General features: G+C 49.5%; 1 protein-coding gene across 1 annotated transcript; it reads right to left on the reverse strand.

The window, feature by feature from the left end:
* Positions 1–1,700: 1,700 nt before the first annotated feature.
* On the reverse strand, positions 1,701–15,532 carry LOC108921690 (LIM domain transcription factor LMO4.2). Its single transcript, XM_018731299.2, has 5 exons — positions 15,059–15,532; positions 12,305–12,551; positions 6,618–6,714; positions 5,691–5,846; positions 1,701–2,705 (listed from the first exon to the last, which is right to left on the reverse strand). Exons 2-5 carry the CDS (start codon positions 12,538–12,540, stop codon positions 2,697–2,699), a joined length of 498 nt encoding a protein of 165 aa, XP_018586815.1. The 5' UTR covers positions 12,541–12,551; positions 15,059–15,532; the 3' UTR covers positions 1,701–2,696.
* Between the last annotated feature and the right edge of the window lie 4,269 nt (positions 15,533–19,801).

A 19,801-nucleotide genomic window follows, 5' to 3' on the forward strand; every position in this document is an offset into this window, starting at 1 on the left:
AGGAAGCGCAAGTTTGTTTGGCTTGGAGAATGAATAGTCTTGAGACGTGGGTCTGGAGGACAAGTCTAGGATGGTGACACCGTTGCGGTTTATGTACCACTGAGGAAAATCGAGCGTACGCTTAGAGAAAAAATGCGATCAGAAATGTTTTCGGGCAGTTTTGCTGCCACAACGGTGCCGAAATGTGGCAAATGTTGTATGTTCAGCTGTCATTTCACACAACGCCAACCCAAGTTTTCGAATGCACCGACTGCTGCCGTGTCCATTATGCCGTCTCAGACTATCACAGTGGAAAAACAATCCAGAAGAACCAGATCTGCCTTTGTGACCACCCCAACAACGATAATAAGCAACCTTTTTGGGTGGAGAAGCAAATTCTTTCTCCAGCAAACACGAACTTTGGTAAACCATTAACAAATTCCATAGTTGTGTAACCAAAGGTTCGTATTCGGCAGCACACCCCCTAATCAAGTGTAGAAACAGAGCGCCGGGCAGGGCGGAGGCACTCTGGGGTGGCTCATTTGAACTGCAGACGCTGCTCAGCGGAGGGACCCGACCCGCGCCGCCCCTGCTGAGCCTCTGTTTCTTGTTGCCTAATGGCTGTGAGGGAGGGAGGAGCTGCATGCGGGTTTCCCACGCGGGGCAGAACATGACAGGACGAGGCTACTCTCTGGCCGAGGGCTCCGGCTCCCAACGCGGAGCTCCGACTTAACAACCCTACCTTGACCTGGTAGACACCCTACAGCTTTGGGCGATGTTCTGAAAGTGGGATGCCCGCTTGCCTTCGGTTCGGTGAGTCCGTGACCCCTCGCCTTTGACCTCTCGCTGGGAAAAACCAATACTACATTTCGCCCAAAGCCGAGCACTACCTCACGTGCGCCCCGTGGCTCGCCTCTTCGATGCCGACCCAAGTCCGCGGCGATGTAAACGTCGCCATCCCTCATGTCGGCGCGTACCACGGCGAGTCTTCCCGCGCATCAACGGACGGTCTCACCTGCGGCGGGAGACTAAGCTGAGCGACAGCACCGTAGCTCCCCCTGAAAGACCCACGAGCGGTGCACAATGCCTAATCGCTCTCTTCAGAGCCATTATTGTCCGCGGCGGTCTCTAATGCCAATTTGTTTTGCAAATAGCCCATCCATTTGCACCGAACAGCGACAGCCTTCTCTCCCCGCGCTAATTAATTCTTCAAAGGGAATTTTCCGTCTGTACACAGTGTTCAGCAGATGAATAACATGTGTTAATGAAAAAATGGCATCTTTATATTTACCAAGTTTCAATTATGAGCCCTTTATTAGAATTAATAATCACGGGGCGTGAGCCTCTGCCATCGTTTAAACATCCGTCATCGCCCGAAGCCCTGATGGCCAGTTTCATAGACAGACCGAGCGGCTCTTTTAGGCCAGACAAAAGCGGGAATCGCTAATGAAGCGTTTCCAGAGCAGAAATGCTTAGATATAAGACAGGCTTTGATGCGGCGATTCCTGTATACACCCCACAGGGCTAGTCTTTTATCGGTAAACAGGAGATTTAGAGCTTTTGTTCAAAGCAAGAAATGTAATCAAGGATGGCCAAAGAGGATAAAACAAGATAGCATTATAATCAAAAGGACAGCAGATCTCTGCGGACACAGGGTAAATATTTTTTTTTTTTTTTTTTACGAACTGCATACACACATATTTAATAATGAGGCAGAATGACCGGAGCTGTGATTTGTGATACTCGTTCAGCTTGAGGAACTGCAGAGGGGTCCTTGTATTAAATGAATCAGTGGTGAGGTTCTCTCTTTTACATTTTTATTAATTAAATACACCATACTTGAGCAAATGTCTCTGAAAATATCACAAATAGATTTATTTTTTTCATTGAGCAATAATAGGTCGGAGGAAATCTCTACATGAAATCGGCTACGAGCAACAGATATTTGCCTTTGCTTGCTTGCCGTGGATCGGGGTACTGGGAGGGTCGCATTGCGTAGGGCGGTGTCTGAGGGCGGGGTGGGGAGTGCGTAAAGAGAAGAGTATAGCCACGTTGGGACAAAAACCACTTACATGCATACATATATGGCATTTTACAGATACACAAAGTGTTTAATGACTCCGTCTCCACAAAAGTCCTTCCTAATCCCCGAAACGAAAGGAATTCCCTTCACAACACTAAAAATATAGAAAGGAGAAATATCAGGGTGTAAAGAACGAGCGGATTGAGAAAGGAAAAGGCAAATTAGTGCCCCCATTATTCCACCGAAAAAGAAAAAAAAAAAAAAAGCTGCACTTAATTAGCTTCGTTTGTCATTTTTTCGTCCTCTCTCCCCTGAAAAGTCCTGGGGTCCAGTTCTCCCTCTTGGCCTCTCCTTCCTCCAGAGTGGTCTCCCATTAGTCCAGGTTCATGGCGCTCTCAATGTCCTGTCTCAAGCCACGGGAGCGAGCGCAAATAGGCAAGCCGGCGGGCCGTCTGCAGAGGAGCAGAAGCAAAAACACGCGGGGGGCGGGGATGGCTGCCAGGGTTGGGATGTTGTGAGGGGACTACATTTGGGGGATACGGTGGAGGAGCAGGGGTCCAGGACCTGGGTCCGGCGCTGCCGTCGGTCTGAGGGACGGGTGCGGGGCACGGGTGGGGGCGAAGGGTAGTTGTTGCCGGGTGATGTCGAGGGCAGAAATGAAGGCACGAGCTCTGCCTTTAGCACACCTCCACCCCTAACACACCTGTGGATGAAAGAGAGAGGAAGAGAGGCTATAAACTCAAAACATGGGAAGACCATCTTAAAACAGAAGACCTTCAGGAATACCCGCGGCACATCTTTACCAACCAAGACGGCCGCACCTCAGCCAACTCACTCCTAACCGGTGGCTCCAGAGCAAGCGGCTCTGAAACTCAGTGGACGATTACTAATAATAATTAACCACTTTCTGTGGAAAGCTGCCACACAAGTCAAGAACTGCTTTGGCGACGAAGGAATTCCATCGCGATTTTGCGAGTGCCGAAACCGTTAAGTTTCCGTGAGGCATCTGTGACATCACAAACAGATGCAGCCTCCCCAGGCTGCTGAGTCTCCATTTTCGGCACTTAATGAAGTCAAGATTATATCATCCATTGCCAGCTACACTTAAGCCCGGCTTAATTTATTGATCGGCGGGACTGTGGAAGCCATCTGTTGTCTCTGTCCTTTTGAGAGCGCTTTTCATGTACATTTGTAAGGCAAATTTTCAGTGCAGCCTTAACAACGCTGTTGCACGAGTGCACTTGGGGCTTCGTGTTCCTGCAAAGCCGCAAGACACTTCAGAACAAAGCCCTTCCTCTGATGGCACTTTCTATTTCTCCCCCGTGACATTCTTATCAACGTTTTCCCTCCTTTTTGTTTTTTTCTTTTTTTAAACTTTGTTTTGTTTTAGGATTCAAGGAAAGTTCCCGTTTCTTCCCTTCCTCAAATTACTAAGAACCAAGTCTATTAGTAATTGCAAACCCCCACTTTCGGGCTAATTAAAGTGACTAGGGCTGAGAGGTTTAATTCCCCAGGGCTGAAGCTCAGTGTGAGAAAGGTAATTTGTCTGTCCTGAACAAAGAGATTAGGGGCAAAGCTAGCAAGCCTACTTAATAAGTGAGCATCAAGTGTCTTGTGCTGCGGACACACACACACACACACACACACACACACACACACACACACACACACACACACACACACAACACCAATTACGGCGCCGTGAAATCGCAAATAATTCAAACAATGGAGAAGGAAAATGTTGTGTGTCCACATTTGAAGGATGGCTCCTTTTGCTCCCCCCCCCCCCGACCCCCACCCACACACACACACACACACACACACACATCTGATCTTACAAATTTTACGGCGCTACTCACACGGGGTGAATCGACGCATCAAAGCCATCGGAGTGAGCGAAATGGCTAGTCGATTATCGCTGTCATATCAAACTGATGAGAGGGTCCATCTCTTATTAACCACAGCATAATGGCGGCCCTCGCCGGGCCACGCAAGAACGCTCTTTGATATTGCATTTAAAGCTCCAAAGAAAATCCATATTCAAAACAGCTCTCTCGGTGAAGTAGCACTTACTTTACACAGCGCCATTACGAAAACGCCATGCCGCGTATAGGCGGCGCTTGTCTCTTAAGAACGCTCTTTTGCCTATAATTAAAGTGCCGAGTCCATCATTCCGATTGCATTTTACATTAATAATTCAGCTGTTTTCACTACAATAGATGTTGCGGCATAAATAAACAATGAGAGCTTGTGTGTTCCGCATCAGCCACGATACGAGGGGAAACGGGGGTTTAAGCAGACATCTCAGATGAAGTTGGCTAATGCGAAGGCTTTTAATTTAAACAGCAGCTACTCCTGGTGATGACTTCTTAGGGTGACGAGGCCCCAGAAGCCCTACAACAAGGGAAGGCTTTCATGGAACTCTGGTAGTCCACGCCTGGAGGCCTGAGCAGGAAGGGCCCGATATGATACACCACAACCACAAAGGTGTCTTTGGCTCATGCACGTTCCTCAAATTCCTCCTTGGCCACAGAATTTCCAAATTATACACGCGAAGTGCCGTAAGCGTATCTATGATCAGACTGGATTCTCTACCGGGTCTGGTTTTTTTTTTTTTTTTTATTTAAGATTTCCATTTTACATTCATAAATGCCAATGCGCGTCTCGAAAAACATAACAAAACGTTACATCTCTCTCTTCGGATGCACTGTTTTGCTTTACACATTGAACCAAGAAGCAGTTAAACACAGAGGTAAGCCAGACACGAGCTTTATAATGTAGGCTTCCTAAAATAGATAATAAAGTTCCTACTGTAAATCCATAACGAATTACAGGATGATGTGTTCGCATATTGTTACACTGCAATAATTCAGCTCAGTCTGGCTGCCCCGCTTAAAAAGACAAAAGTCAAACACGCAATCAGGACTGATGGAAAAACCCATCACCCGTCTGAAATTAAAATTAATCTTTTAATTAAAATTCATCCTTGGACAATCAGATTTAATCTCTTTGCTGGAGAGAGTAATGGATCAGCAGCCTCAATATATAATCACTATGAAATATGATACAAATACAATCATGTGGAGACCAAAAAAAAAAAAAAAAAAAAGGGAAAAAAAAAAAAAAAAAAAAACAAAGCGGTCTGTGCTTGCCTTTGCAGCCTTCTCATTTCAGGGGGTTGACAGTAATTGTTACAAATTAGTTTCCGCCAAAGCAGGGCGGCTCTGCTCCTCCTGCCGGAGCCTCCAGTGCGCAACCGCGGTGGCGCGGCGTAGGAACTGCGGCGGACGGACGCGGCGTCCTATTGAGGTGCTCGCACTTGACTGGCTGAGTGCTTTCCCTTCTTTCGGCGATGAAACGTTCTCCTACACGCACCCGCATTCACGCCGCTTCTATTAACCGGAGCGAAGGTTCGAACCAAGCGCGTTCCGTAAGCCGACAAAATAACGCAGGTATAAATGAAACAACCACACAGCGTGTAATAATGTTTTCTTTTTAATGGCGTGTTTGACGTATTTCATATCTGACATTTGCTTACATTGCAGAAACATTAGTTTCACCTGCAACTAATTCCTCTATGCAGCGAAGCTACGTAACGGAAAATGAGATCGCCTACCGCACTTGTGCACGTACACACGCACACGCACACAGACGCACGCACACGCAACACAAGTGCAGCGGCCCATACCTTCTGGTCCGGCAGCAACGGGTTCGTCTGCAGTGAATTCAAATGGCCGTTGATGAGGGCCGTGGGTCTGTCGTGTTCGCAGAACAGGCTGCCGTTGATGTAGTGGAAGCGATCCCCGGGGACCAGGCGGTTCCGGCAGGTAGAGCACGTGAAGCACTGTGGGGCGGAGGAGCGAGCGGGAACACGGGTCACGACGGGCCCTCGAGTATCGCCCCGCCCCCTCCCCGGCTCCCCGCTTCGCGTGTTTGCCCAGAGTTCACCGAGGCGCACGCAGAAAGCAGGGGCCGTGTTTGAAAAGTACAACTCCTAGGTCAACAGCCGCTTTATGCAAAGCGTCGAGAGGAATCCGGTGGAACGCCGACACACCCACAGTGCAAATGGAAGCCCTGGAGAAGCGATATCAGGGAGGCGGGTTCAGCCTATATACACCGAGCCTCCGCGGTGCTGGTATCCGGGCCAAAGCAGACAAATTCCTTCATCGTTTACATTGAACTTCACCCACCTCGGTTCGAGGGAGTGTTCATTTCCTCCACCTGGATCCTACCACTGAAACCGCATCACCTTTAGGGACAACCACACAAATTTCCAGCGGGTATCGCTGCTGCCTCACAGCTCCTGGGCCGTGGGCTTCAACGGGCTCAATCTGTGCAGAGTTCGCACGTTCTCCTCACGTTCGCGTAGGGTTCCTCCGGGTACTCTGGTTTCCTCCCACAGTCCAAAGACATTTCAGGCGAATTGGTGACTCCGAAATATCTGTCAGTAACTTAGCGCAGCGTATCCGTTAGCTGCCTCGGCAAAAGGTCTCTGCTAAATACGGGTTAATGAAACTGCTAACCTGTCCAGAGCGATTACGAGAAATGACGCGACAGCTCAAGCATACAAGAAATGAACCTCACGGGTTTCCCCTGCGAGCGGCGCTGTTCTTACCTTGAGGTGGTACACGTTGCCCTGCGCCCGCATGACCAGTTCGCTGGCCGGGATCGACTGGCCGCACGCGCTGCACGCCCCGCTGTTGCCGAATAGTCTGCAGAGGAAGAGGAGGGACAAAGGAAGTCGGCGGTGCAACGGTTGACGCGAACACGCCGAGCGCACGTTCCACGCCGGGACGCTTCCTGCTGAAACGATACCGTTTACGTTAACGCGGTTTCTCCTCTTTATCACGAAGGCGCTACGCGACACGATCGAGTGATGCAGTTTTCGGGCGTCATCTATAAATTTGCATTTATTAGGGCGACGCGCACGCGAACGAGCGAGGGAGCGCGTGGCCGAACGGGGTCCTAACGGTTACGTCACCTCGAGGTCGCGCCTTAACCGCACGGAACCCACTGCGATCGCGGTAAGCACGAGGGCGACAAATTCCACGGACGACCGAAAAAACGACGATAACAATGGAAAGCAATGAGGAAAAAAGTTACACCGCGGCCCTGCGCCGAAATTAATCGTCAGATTCACCGGCATCCATTTTGCATTACGTGCGTTACGATAACGGGGACCAGAACATAAGCAAAAAAAAAAAAATAGGGGCGCTAAGAGGATTTGATTCCAGCATCTGAGGAAGGTGTCGCGCCGCTGCCTTCAGAACTGGAGCAAAGCCTCCATCAGAGCCGATTTTCCATTAGAAACCGCGCGCCGCGCGGGCTGATATATAACGTGCATGGGTTAACCTTTTCAATCACGGTGTCAACACTTCAGATTTGCTCCCGCTCATCTCTTTCATCCCCGGCCCGCTCCCTCTCCCCCCTCCTGATAATGAAATGCTTGCTCCAACTTCCCTCTATCTGCTCTGGAGTCTACAATTTAGATTACTTCATCTTGGCCGGCAACAAACTGAATGAAATTTCGATTTGAGCAGAAAGTAATTTACTGGGATCTGGACCCATTTGTCATCGTATCTGGCTGGGTGTTTGCTCCATCACCGGAGTTTTCCTGTGCAATCAAATAAGACCACAGCATCTGACATGCTCGAGGGAAGGGGGGGGGGGGGGGGGGGGGTGCGGGCGGGTATTGGAAGTATAGCGTTACCCGGCGTGCATTTAAAACAAGGACGTTTGGTTTAATGGAGGGACAGAAGTACGTACGGTCTTTGTCGACCGCGCTGCGAGAGGCGGGAGCCAAAACAATTGACGACATAGACGCCGACGACTAGGAAAAACAAACGTGCCCATTAAGGTGAACGCAACAATCAAATGACTTATTTTCATGTGCCCCCCCCCCCCGCTCCCGACGTCAACATATCGACATTCTGCGATGGCTGGAAGAAGTCCCTCCTCCCCCCACGACGGGATCGGTGGAACGAGGTTCGGCGCGACGCATGCGATGCCTCGCTGCCACCGCGTTATTGAAAACGGGCCCAAAAGCGGTCGGCGAAGCGCACGCGGCGGCCTGAGAGAGCGCCGGAGACGGTCCCCCGAAACGCCTCCTCCGACAGGAAGCCCCCGAGAAAACGAACGACGCTGCGGCATCGATCTGAAAAGTTCAATCAAAACTCCATTTCAAAAGTAATTAGTTTCAGATCCACGACACATCAACAATCGGTAGCTAAATTGGAATGACCCGGGCAGAACAAGCGCACGGACGCCTTGTTCTCAGAGCCTCGCACCGGCGGCAAAACATTTATTTATGGAGCGAGCAAAGTCATTAGCTCCACATATCCGAGCCGACCCGTGGACGCCCGCGCGAGTTGCGCGTACGCGACATCTCGTAAAAAAACGAGCCGCGACCCGACTCCTGGTTCGCCGATAAGTGCTTAACCAGGCGGCCTCACCTTTCGTCATCGTGGCGCGGCACAAAGCAATGAAAGGAATATTACGGCATGTACGATACGGTAATTATTTTGCACCGTGAACGACGGGCTGCGTTTGTTCGGCTATCACCCGTGTCCCGCGCTGTACTCCTTTCGTTCTCCTATAGGCGCCTGGTTAATTATTGGACCCGGGGATTGCTAGGGTAGCTTTTGATTTAAACATCTGAAGGCTTCAGGTGCTCAATTACGTTGATATCAGCCCGTGCGGGTTTGCGTGCCGGCTCTAATGGGCTCCCTTCCCTTGAACCGCCGCACCAGAGGAAGATACCCAAGTCAGTATAATTAAGGCCAGGAGGCTCTTTAATTGTGATGACATCACCGGCTTTGGTTTCTTGTCCTGGAATCAGTGGTTTCAAGGGCTTCTTTGTACTACAGCCATACATCTCGACGATCAATAATGGACATTGTTAAAGGCTTCTCCAACAAAGAGGGGTACATTTTAAAGAGCGCTCTTTTTATCCGCAGTACCCTGCATCATATATGCATTTTCCGTACCTATATGGGAGTAAACGACCTGGACGCCGGTGCACAAAATGGTACTTTTACCCATAAGACGGTACATGGTACGCCAGTGCACCCGTGATGTATTTCCTGTTATGCGTAGCACAACAAGCACCGCCTGAGAAGATGTCGACGTTATAGTGTTTTTACGAAGCACCTTACGCACACCACAATATATTGACACTTAAGTGGAGCTTTGCATAATGGCGAGATGTGCGCTTAAGAGAGCGGGGCAGGGTGGGGGGGTTCACTAGAAGGTAGGACAGGGAGGGAGGGGGGGAAAAAAAAAAAAAAAAAAAACTGCTAAATTACGCTTGGTTAATTCAGAGAAACAGATCTGGCCCCGAGTGAATTGGAGGCCTTGAATTAATTCTGTTATGACAAATCAAGATAAACGTTTCCCTTAAATTGCATGCGATTTAATTAATTTTTGAGATCCCGGTTTTTTCCTAGCTAATAGCTCACATGCTCCCGCGCTGTCATAGTGCTTGAGTGGGCAGACTTCAAAGCCATATTAAATAACCAACTATTAGATTTACCTAGCACATTCTATTGGAAAAGTGCCATTTAATTACCTAGCCTATTCAATTAAAAGGACAGCATTCACGGCATCGAGCAGCCACATGATTACTAGCTAAATTAATTCCCTTGCTGGGGTCCTCTTACAGCCCACCAGAAAAAAAGGAGGGAAAAAAAAAACAAGAGGCTTACGGCAGCACCGGAGAACAACGGGGGCAAAATAACAGGCCTCGTTCTAAAAGGAAGCTCCCACGATGTCCATTTCGGAGCGCGTACCACCTGGGGCCCCCCGGGGGGCGGGCGGCGCGGGAGACGGGTTCGACCGGGCGCGAGGCCTACGAGGCCTCCCTGCCGATTTGCGGGAGGGCATCACGTGGGGCGGCGGCGCGTTCCTCGGCGAGACTAACGCGCCGCATTTGCTTCATGCGTCCGATCAATCTGCGAGAGCCGCGCATTTGCAGATTAATGAAAGTTAGACGCGCCTGTATTATTTACACTAACGCGGCCAATTCATATTCCATTACAAAAATGAGGCTGCGCCTTTAAAACCCCGAGGCAACTGGCCCTCGTAATAATCTCCCCCCACCCACACTCGCAGCCCCCCCCCACCCCCCATTGCTCGCTCGCTCGCTCGCTCTCTCTCTCCCGCTCTCTCTCTCTCTCTCTCTCTCCCTCGCTCTCTCAAAAGCCAATTTTCTTAATTAAATGTTTTGTTTGCGATGCGGCTCTCATCCATTTCGGACACGTCATTCAGAGCAGATTCGAGCCAGCAACCAGATCTCATTAGATAAAACCCATCAGGACTAAAAGAAAATGGAGGAACCGCTAATTAAAGCTTTTAATTGTGTGGACTCGCTGTCAGACGATTTTTATCTGCCCTCAGATCGGCCGCCCGCGAGTGTTGTTTTAGCTCTGTTCTTGCACCGAGCGCACTCTCATTACAATTGGAAAGGTGTAGCCACTCTTCCTCGGGATTTTAATTAGGTTGTAGGCCTATTACCAGCCGGGCGCCCTATTGACTCGGCCGCCTTCGCGGGGGAGCTCCGCCGCCTGCGATATTCCGGCTCTTCGGAGTTCCTGGGTGCGCTGCCCGCTCACGACGCCGACTCGGTCTTAGACTGCACACGTGGTCGGGGGGAGGGGGGAGAAAATCGAGTCGTCTTCTCGCGCGGGCGAATCTCGGCGCCAGGCTGTTGCGGAAAATTTGTGACCGCAACACGACCGCGTTTCACCTTCGGTCTTGCGCGAGCGGTACTCCCGGGGTCGACTTGGCGCGCGATCGACGTTTGTCCCAACCGGTAGCGAAGTCGCCTGAACCGTTTTGAACGGGGAACACGTCCGAGGAGCGCGGCGAGCGCTGGCCCGCTTTGGGCGCACGTTTCCCGCCGCGCTCCCACGCTGCTTTCCATACTCAGCTCTCCTCACTTAACAAAATGAGTTTTGTCGTTTCTTTAAGGTCCCCCCCGCCCCGCACACTCCACCACGCCACGCGCTTCACATCCCATTCGGCTGATTGAAGCCGCACTTCGCCGGACGACGTTACATTATCAAAATAACCGAAGGCCCCCCCTTGCTTCATTGTTTTAAACTAATGAGGTCGAAAACGTGGATCTCAAAATAGATTCTAACAGCTTCCTTTCCATTATCCCGTCGCGAAAATAAAGCCCAATATTTCTCCTCCGCTTGGACACTCTAGAAAGACACACCCTTACACTTGTCTCAAGTTCCCTGCGAAGGAATCAAAAACTTCTAGAACTTTCCTCATGCGAAAAGCCATGTCTTCAAAACGGTATCTTCAACGGGAACAGAGTAAGTGCGGACACGGTTCTCACACCCCATCATACGGGAGATATTTTAAAAGTCTCTTCATCAATTACACTTTTCCCCCCGGTGCATCAAAATATCAATGCTCCGAAATTCCATGAGAACAGAAAGTCGCTTGATGTCAAGGCAGAGTCATTTCTTCGCCATCCCTAACCCTAACTCTCAAGAGAAAAAGACAATTAATGGCTCTCATATATTTCCTTTGGCCCGCAATGAAAGGCCGCATTAAGAAAATATGCAGAGACGCACTGGATAGGAAGTGGCTTTCATCTTGACAGCTTGACCTTTCATAACTGTGGTCCGAGAAGGAAGACGCAGCGGACGCTGACATCTTAATGGTAAAATTTTAGGTTTTCTATGAGAAAAATATTACCCATCAATGAGCCATTCGGAAGAAAATGAAATGGTACGTCGCCCCGGAGATTACAGGCCCCTCAAAAACCCGACCGCTTATCGGAGACCAGATTCAAAATCTTCCCTAAAAAGGACATCTTGTTCGTCGCAGCTAAAGTTGCGCGAAGGCCTCTGACATGGCAGACCTTCGCTTTGGATTTCCACTGGAGCATAAACCCCGTCGATGCAACATCTCCATTTCCACGTATTCGCTTCGCTGACAAGTCCGAGGCGACTTACAGCATGAGGTCTGAACGCAAAGCCATGACGATAATGTCATCATTTATTATACAGATGAGTCATTTCCACCTTTCTCAAGGGTACTTCGGCAGGAGCGGGGATTTGAACCCAGATCCTTTGGCTGCAAGGCAACGGCTCTAACAGCTACCTGCCACCCTTCTTCATTTGAAATAATGATGATAATACGATGGGTACGGCACGGTGTAAGGACTTCACGTGCCACGTGGATCGGCTTTTTTGGTTTACAAACAACCGCATTCGTGTAGAGTGCGTTAAAGTCTCCGTGACATCGTTCCCCGTCTCAGGAGCGGTGCGAGCGGGCGGGAGCCCCTACCTGATGTAGTCGTTTCTGCACAGGATCATGCCGCTCTTGGTGTAGCAGGATGTGCCGATCTCACCGAGCTGCGCTTGGCAACAGGAGCACTTGAGGCACCGGCTGTGCCAGTAGCTGTCCATGGCGTAGAGGAGGAAGCGGTCGGCGATCTTGCCCCCGCAGCCCGCGCACCGCTTCCAGGGGAGGGTCCCTGCTCCGCCCGGGGGTGGCTGGGCACTGCCGCTGGGGTTCACCATGGTCTCCGCACCTTCGTCGCAAAACAAACCAAACAAAGGAAACCTGCAGGTCAGGGGGAGCAGAACAGTCAAAGGTCCGAGACGAGAGCTCACCGACGGGACGTCTTGGCTCGAGGCCGCGGCGTTACGGTGCCACCGCACGCCGGACCTCGGAGTTCATCCGCGGACGGCCATTCTCGTGGATAGCCGCAGCAAGTTTTGCGCGCGGAAGTTCCCGCGCACCTCAGCAGACGTTCGCGGGTTCCTCCCGAGCACGTCCTACAAAGCACTACGGAGAGGACGCGAACGGTCGGCCGCCCGCCAACACGTCTAACATTTACGCGAGGCCGATGTCGCAGCGGCGCGGCGGGAACGGTGTCGCCGAAAGGTGCTTTTTGATGTCTTCGGCGTCTTTCAACAATGCAACAGTGTGATTTCGCCCAGGGAATTAGGAAAGTGTTGGCTTTCCAAACACAAGTCATTAAAAAAGGGACTTCAGATCACCGGAGTGAAAACAATACCTCATTATCTAGCTGAGAGGCGAACATCTACTCGTCCCGCCGCCTTTGTAGTTCCCTGGCAGTTGTCAGACCTGTTATGCTTATTATACATAGTTCTCGAAATGACACGGCGACAGAGGGCACGTCTGCGAATGCGAAACCTCCCGCCGCCCTCGCCGCTCTTCCGTAGGCCCTTTCGCCGCTCTTCTCTCAGGTTTCATCAGCATGCCCGCCACTGCTTTGGGATCCCAGGTATAAATAGATTGCGCTCCGCTGAGAGGGGTTGTTTAACCTGTTATACAAACACATTTAGACCACTTTTGCCTCCCTAATCTGCCCTTGATCGCTCATCTAAATGCTGGTGTCGTCCTCCTGGCTTCTCGAGGCTGATAACACTCCGGGGTGATAGAACAATTAAAGCAGCGGCGGCTTTAAGCGCAGCAGCCCAAATTGTCTTTAAATTGAACATTCTTCCCCCTGCAAGTGCTCGAACAGCTCAATATGCATCCTTCCAGGGCAGTAATTGTGCGCTTATTAGAGAAAGAAAAGAGAGCGGGAGGCTAATTAAAACACAACTTTAAAAATGCTACACCCCACCAAAACACACACACACAGAAGAACACACTGAAATACTAGTGAATTACTTGTTGTAGCCAAAAATAATGTTTTATTGAAGTCAGTAAATTAAAAAGAAAAAAAAAAAAACTAATTACCCACAGCACAGCCCACACTTCAGCGCCCGGTAATAAGTCAATATGAAACGGATCTATGGAATAAAATTGTTTAAAAAAAAAAAGAGGGTGGAAAAAGTAGCAAAAATAGGAGCTTGACAGGGGACAATCGATACATTGCCATCGGTTTGGGTTTAAGGAATTCCTCTGAGGCGGTGCATTTTCTTTTTAATACTTTCAATTACCGGTGCATCCCGCTGCTACATTTATTTCGCACCTTACTAGCTTCGGGGTGGGGGGGTGGGGGGGGGGTGTTAAAAATAATAATAAACAAAACAAAATCACAATAAAAAAATGCGCCTCGTGTATTTATCGATTTGTATTCGGCGCACACTTTTCTATTTCACTCCTCGGCCTAATGCATTTTAATTTTTAATCCTTTCCCAATTCCTGGAGGAAAGACTTCACGGCGGGCTAAGCCAAATCTTTGTTGAAAGGTAATTAGAGGAGAAGAAGACGGGTGTGTGTGTGTGAGTGGGGGGGGGGGGGGAGAAAAAAAAAATGTTACACTAAGAAAAGCATTCAGTAACACCCCCCAACACACACACACACACACACACATTAGCTGAAACTCATAAAAGACAAGCAATAAAGGACAGGCAATAAGGGACAAGCAATACCTGGGTGCTGATTACATCTAAGGGGAGGTATCAAAGAAAAGTCCCAGGGTAAATAAGATGGGGGGGGGGGGGGGTCGTCAAGTTTCAGACCGAGTTTAAAGGCATGGGGGGGTGGCTCGAGGGGGGGGAAGCTTTTAAATGAAATGGACTTACTCCGGTAATTACATGGAGGGGAAATTTCGGAGGACTAACACGCAGTCAGTGGAAGAGAAGAGATGCGAGAGAAAAAAAGGGCCCCAGTTTTTAGAAACTCACTCGTCTCCGTCTAAATTGTGTGTAAAGGGGGGGGGGGGGGTGATCGCGTGGCGCTTACATTACATCTTTCGCACTTATTATTTCTATGTACGCGACAGCTCCGATTTATCGGATCGCATCCCGCAGCCCCTCCTCTGGTTGCGAGGTGAGCTTTATGTAATTATGTATCATTAAAACTGCGCCGCGATCGCAGCGCTACGGCCCCTGCCTGTCATCGTCGCACATGGGCGCGCGCGCGCGCGCGCGCGACCGTACGCGCACGCATCTGGAGCCCGCGTCCGCTGGTCTCCCCGTGCGCACGAATCGCCCCGTGCCGTGGCCCAATTAACCGTCAAACTTTATTATTACTGTTATTAATAGTAATGATGGTGGTAGCAATAAGGGCGTAGGAATGGGGGGGCTTGGCGGGGGGGGGGTAAAGAGCCGCACCTACCTGCCTCTCCTCCTGCGAGCGCGTGCGCTGGCTGGTCACAAAGCGGATCTTTAAAAATGACAGGACGAGTTTGGCCAAAGTGGTTCGCAATCGGGCCGCCCCCCCAGCGTCCTGTCAGCGCGTCCTCGTGAAATACCTCTCACTATGACAACAACCACTTTAAAAAAATGCGCACGCAGTTTATTTCTTTTTCTTTCTTTCTTTCTTTCTTTCTTTTTTTTTTTTGTTCTGTTGTATTTCCCCACCGGAGCTTCACGGTCCTTCACGGCTCAGGGACGTCCTTGAAAAGGGGCTCCGGGAGCCACGCAGCGCATCCTTTCCACGTGCCGCAGGTCTCGTGTCTCGTCGTGCCGCGCGTTCCGTCCGCTGCGCGTTGTGTCGCGTGTCGCGCGTCGCGCAGCGCCGAGAGCTTCTGGAGCGCAAACCCGCCGCCTCTGCCGCGCGCTCCCCCGTCGCTACATGTGGCGCTGACAGAAGAAACATCTCAAGTACTCGTCTCCGGAGAGGGGGGCGTGGCGTACGTGACGTCAAACAAACAAGAACCAATCGCAGCGGAGCCCGTTCAGGCGGAACAGCACGGGCAGCCAATCAGAGGCGCGCGAAATTGACTCCGGCGCTCCAAGTGTAAAGGAAAAGGGAAAAAATGGAGTTTGGAGGTTGAGGGTCTGTGTTTGTGTCGCTTCACCTACTTAACGACACACCCTCCCTGTGGCAACAAGGTGAAGAGAAAGTACTTATTTATGAGCGGTTGCCACACAGCACGTATGAACACTTGATAATAATAACCCCGAAACCATGACACACTCCAAGTAGACTCTCTTACGTTGAAAGCATCGTGCACGCAGGCCTGAAGAAGAATGAGAAGGCAATTATGAAAATGTAAATCAGTGTATTTTAGGTGGTATGCACGGCTGCAGAAAGCTTTTATTAATTTACAAGACCCGAGTATGTCACATCATCAGATGCCCCTTAATGAAAAGCTTAACAAAAGTGTGATGAGGAACAGAAGTGTTGATACGCACGTCCCTCTCTCTTGACAGCTCATTTCTCGAACCCCGGCAACGCAATGCAGAGTCTCCCCGCGCCGTTTACACTCCGTGCCTTTGGAAAAAAAAAGCGTTTACCATTTATTTCACGTGTTCTGGATCTGTCTACACGAGAATCTTAACAGTGGCGCCATCGCCTGGTAAGAGACGGAACTGCACATGCGAATCAACTCCAGAAGTCGCTCCGCTCGTAACCGAAAGAGACTCGAACATGTCTGCTTTACAAGCGTTTCCCTGTGCATTTTTAAAGAGAACTCTAATTGTTTAGACAGAGCTGATGTTTACTCGGTGTGACATACATGTTTTTGCAGAGGGTATTGAAAGAAATGGAATAAAGGAGCAGTGATGCAGTGTTATGTAGAGTTGTATAAACCCACCCTAACTAACCCTAACCAGAACCATAAAGTTAGATTAGAACACCATACCTTAACCCTAACGCTACTTCTTTAATAGGACTGCCAACTGCGGTACAATGTACGTTTTTAACCACATGTACCAACTGAAACGGGCAGCTGGTTGCGTAGTGATTAGAGCTGCTGGATCCAGAGGTTGCCGGTTTGAATCTCACCTCCAGCTGTAGTACCCTTGAGCAAGGTACTTACCCACAAGTGTGCCAGTAAAATTACCTGGCTGCATAAATGGGTAAATAACCGTAGGTAGATGAACACTCTAAGTGCCTTTGGAGAAAAGTGTTAAATAAATCCAAATGAAAGAGGTCCTTCACATATGGAACTTATTTGATTATATCTCTTTTCATAATATCAGTGACTAGTAGTTGAGTAATTTTTAATGCATAGTAATTTGGTGACTTAAGCAATATGAGATCTATTAGTCACACAATTATATGTGTTTGTTGTTAAATGTGGGGAGTGTGTGTGTGTGTGTGTGTGTGTGAGCAAAGTAATTTCTCGCCACAACTGGATTCAGTCAGTGTGTTACAGATGAGTACAATCAGATGGAACGTGCTGCGGGCGACAGGCTCAGAGTTTTAGTGGTTCTGGGCAGCCTTTGCACAGCTTTGGGCAGATTCTGCAGCACGGTGGCAGCTCTGGTGTTCTTGCTCACCACGGGCCCGCCCGAACCTTTAAAGCTTACGGCTCAGCGCAGCCGGAGGACTCGTAAACGGTTACGCAGTTGCGCCGCTTTACTCCCTCGGGGTCCTGCATTGTTGTGGTTTACGGGCGAAGATGTTGCCTGCTAATTGAATGCGCTGATGAAGTGGAAGTGGTGATATATGAAGGGCGCGGAGACCTTTCGGTCCAGAGGTGCTACACCGCTTATTCTCTTCGCCAGAAGCATGATGTTTCGGGGACCAGCGACAACCGCTGCTGTTCCTTTAATCCAGAGGTTCCCAACCTTTTCTACAACAGGGACCCCTTGGAGAATCTGATGCCACTTAAGGACCCCTCCCAGAAAAATACTGATAAATAAATCTGCGCTAAATTTATTGCACTGAAGCTTAATTGCCTTCACACAGAATTATTTCAAAACAGCATAGCAATGTTGAACTTTATTTTTATTTCACTTTTGACTTAGCTTGTGTTATTTTCAAAGGTCGCCTGGGCGTCACAGACCCCATGAAGTCCATCCATAGACCACCTAGGTTAAGAAGCCCTGCCTTAATGGAAAACCTACATAGGATTCCTTTGGGATGGTTTTTCTCTTCCAGCCATGGAGGTTTTGCCCTCGGGATCAGCGGTCCAAGGTTTTTCCCCAAAAGTCTACGCTGATAGGTGTGCTTCCCGAAGCCGATTTCACACGGAATGCGGCGAACAGTGATGTCCTTGTTTCGGTGCTCCCCATGGGTGAGCAGAGACGAGTGCCTATCTTTGCAGTGTTTGGACAGCCCCATGCCTGCCACAACAGAGCCTGTGTGCTGCACATTTTGGGCGGATACCGAGAAGCGGGAACGCGAATGTTCACTTGGCCAAAGCCCCTCGGGAAGTTTGGCCTTTTCTATGGGAAAGTCAAGGACAGACTTTGTTTTCCATTCTGCCAATGCTGAAGATGGCCGGTTCGATGATCTCTCTCCTGGTCTTTTATTCCCCGGCCGTACGGCTGATCCGCAACATCTGAATAATGGTTATTGGAGCCAGAAATACACCTTTACGCATGTGAGCAGGATCACGTGTGTCTGGCCTTCCGTGTTTCATATTTATGTGATGTTTGTCTTATGTCTGAGCTCATAAATTGGTTTCATCGTTTTTCCCCTCCTTGAGAACTGAGGGGAATTGTGAGCTCGCAGTTCAAAGGTTAAGATTCAGCGCATTCATCTGCCAGAGCGCCCACTCGGCGTTATTGCACCCAGCCTCCGAGTTCATTAAAAACACATCCGCTGTTTAGACTATTAATGCTTTAATTGTGCCTGTTGTTCAAGGTCTCTGAAACACAATCCTTTTTTATCAGCACAGGCAGCGTTGTTTCCACTTACTCGGGAGGTCCTTTCTGAGCTTCTGCTGAGTCCACCCCCCTCCCGCCACACACACCAACACATATATATGAAGGCAAATCTAAGAGTAAGACGAAGTTGCATCTCCCACAGCGGAAATATGAATTGGCGTCTGCTGGCATTAATTTTTCCATTAAGGAATAATTACTAATTATGAAAGCTGTCGAGGGGTGACAGCAAAAACAAAAACATTGCATCTTTATTCCTGATTCGATCAACACCAATAACACCATCCTTTTTCTCTGCTGTGATAAAAGCAACCAGAAAAGGCAGTTTTTTTCGAGGATCCGGTGCTCCCCCGTCGTACATTCGAATCGTCGTTTCCGCTGTCGGTTCGGTCCCAGCAAACGGGCCAATTTAGGCCTGTTCGGCAAACCCACCGGCCGCAGATGAATGTGACGTCTTCGCATATTCCTCTATAAAGTCTTACTATGCATCAAGCTTCCCTTTAAAGGAAACTTTTGGAAAACTTGAGCATCTCTCCTGCTTCACCGGAGGTGGACTACGTGACTCGGACAACAAAGGCATTATGATATTAAGAGTGAAAGGCAGTGATTAAAACCCACAGGTCGTGACTCTTGGAATGTGCGCTCCTGAACGCATTTACTAACATCCAACTCGCTGTACTATATTTATGCTTCTAGACACCATTCTAATCTGGTTTCAAAGCGTCAGCTGTACTCAGAGCAATAAGGAGTATTAAAAAAACACATATTCATAAGACGAGCCAGTTGTATTTTACCTTGGGCTTCGGCGAGCCCTTCAAAAGGAGTCTGTAACGTCCTTTCATGACATTCTCGCCTCGCTGTGCGCCGCACTAGAACTTAATTATACTAATTGTCTTCTCTCAGTCGCTTTGGAATGCGTTCAAAGGGATACGTGGGGCGGGCGCGTGTCCAAAATTAACATTGACTTTCATTTATAATTCATACTTTACCATTCGCTTTCTTTTTCATCAATCAGTGATTAGGCCGTCCCACCAGAGCGTTTTCTGAGGAGGCCGTCAAGGCTGGACAGGCACGGCGTGCGGAGCCGACAGGTCCGTCAGGAGGTTCTCTCTGATTGCCCGGCAGCAAATGAGACTGCATGTGTGCACACGTGTGTGTCTGTGAATGTGTGAGAGAGAGAGAGAGAGAGAGAGAGAGAGAGAGAGAGAGAGAGCAGCGTGGTCATCTTTAGAGAGCATGAGACTCCTTTAGGGGAGCTGGCTGATCAGCGAGGATTAGAGGGAGATTATCCGCCGACGGA

This window comes from Scleropages formosus, chromosome 25, assembly GCF_900964775.1.
Source record: "Scleropages formosus chromosome 25, fSclFor1.1, whole genome shotgun sequence".
Lineage (NCBI taxonomy): Eukaryota > Metazoa > Chordata > Actinopteri > Osteoglossiformes > Osteoglossidae > Scleropages > Scleropages formosus.

Bases quoted from the DNA above. Each gene is read 5' to 3' on its own strand.
- LOC108921690 (XM_018731299.2), bottom strand. From the start codon at position 12,540: ATGGTGAACCCCAGCGGCAGTGCCCAGCCACCCCCGGGCGGAGCAGGG. The intron at 6,715-12,304 runs GTAGGGGCTCCC...CTTCCTCTGCAG, and splicing joins TGCAGAAACGACTACATCAG to ACTATTCGGCAACAGCGGGG. The intron at 5,847-6,617 runs GTAAGAACAGCG...TCCGCCCCACAG, and splicing joins GCAACGTGTACCACCTCAAG to TGCTTCACGTGCTCTACCTG.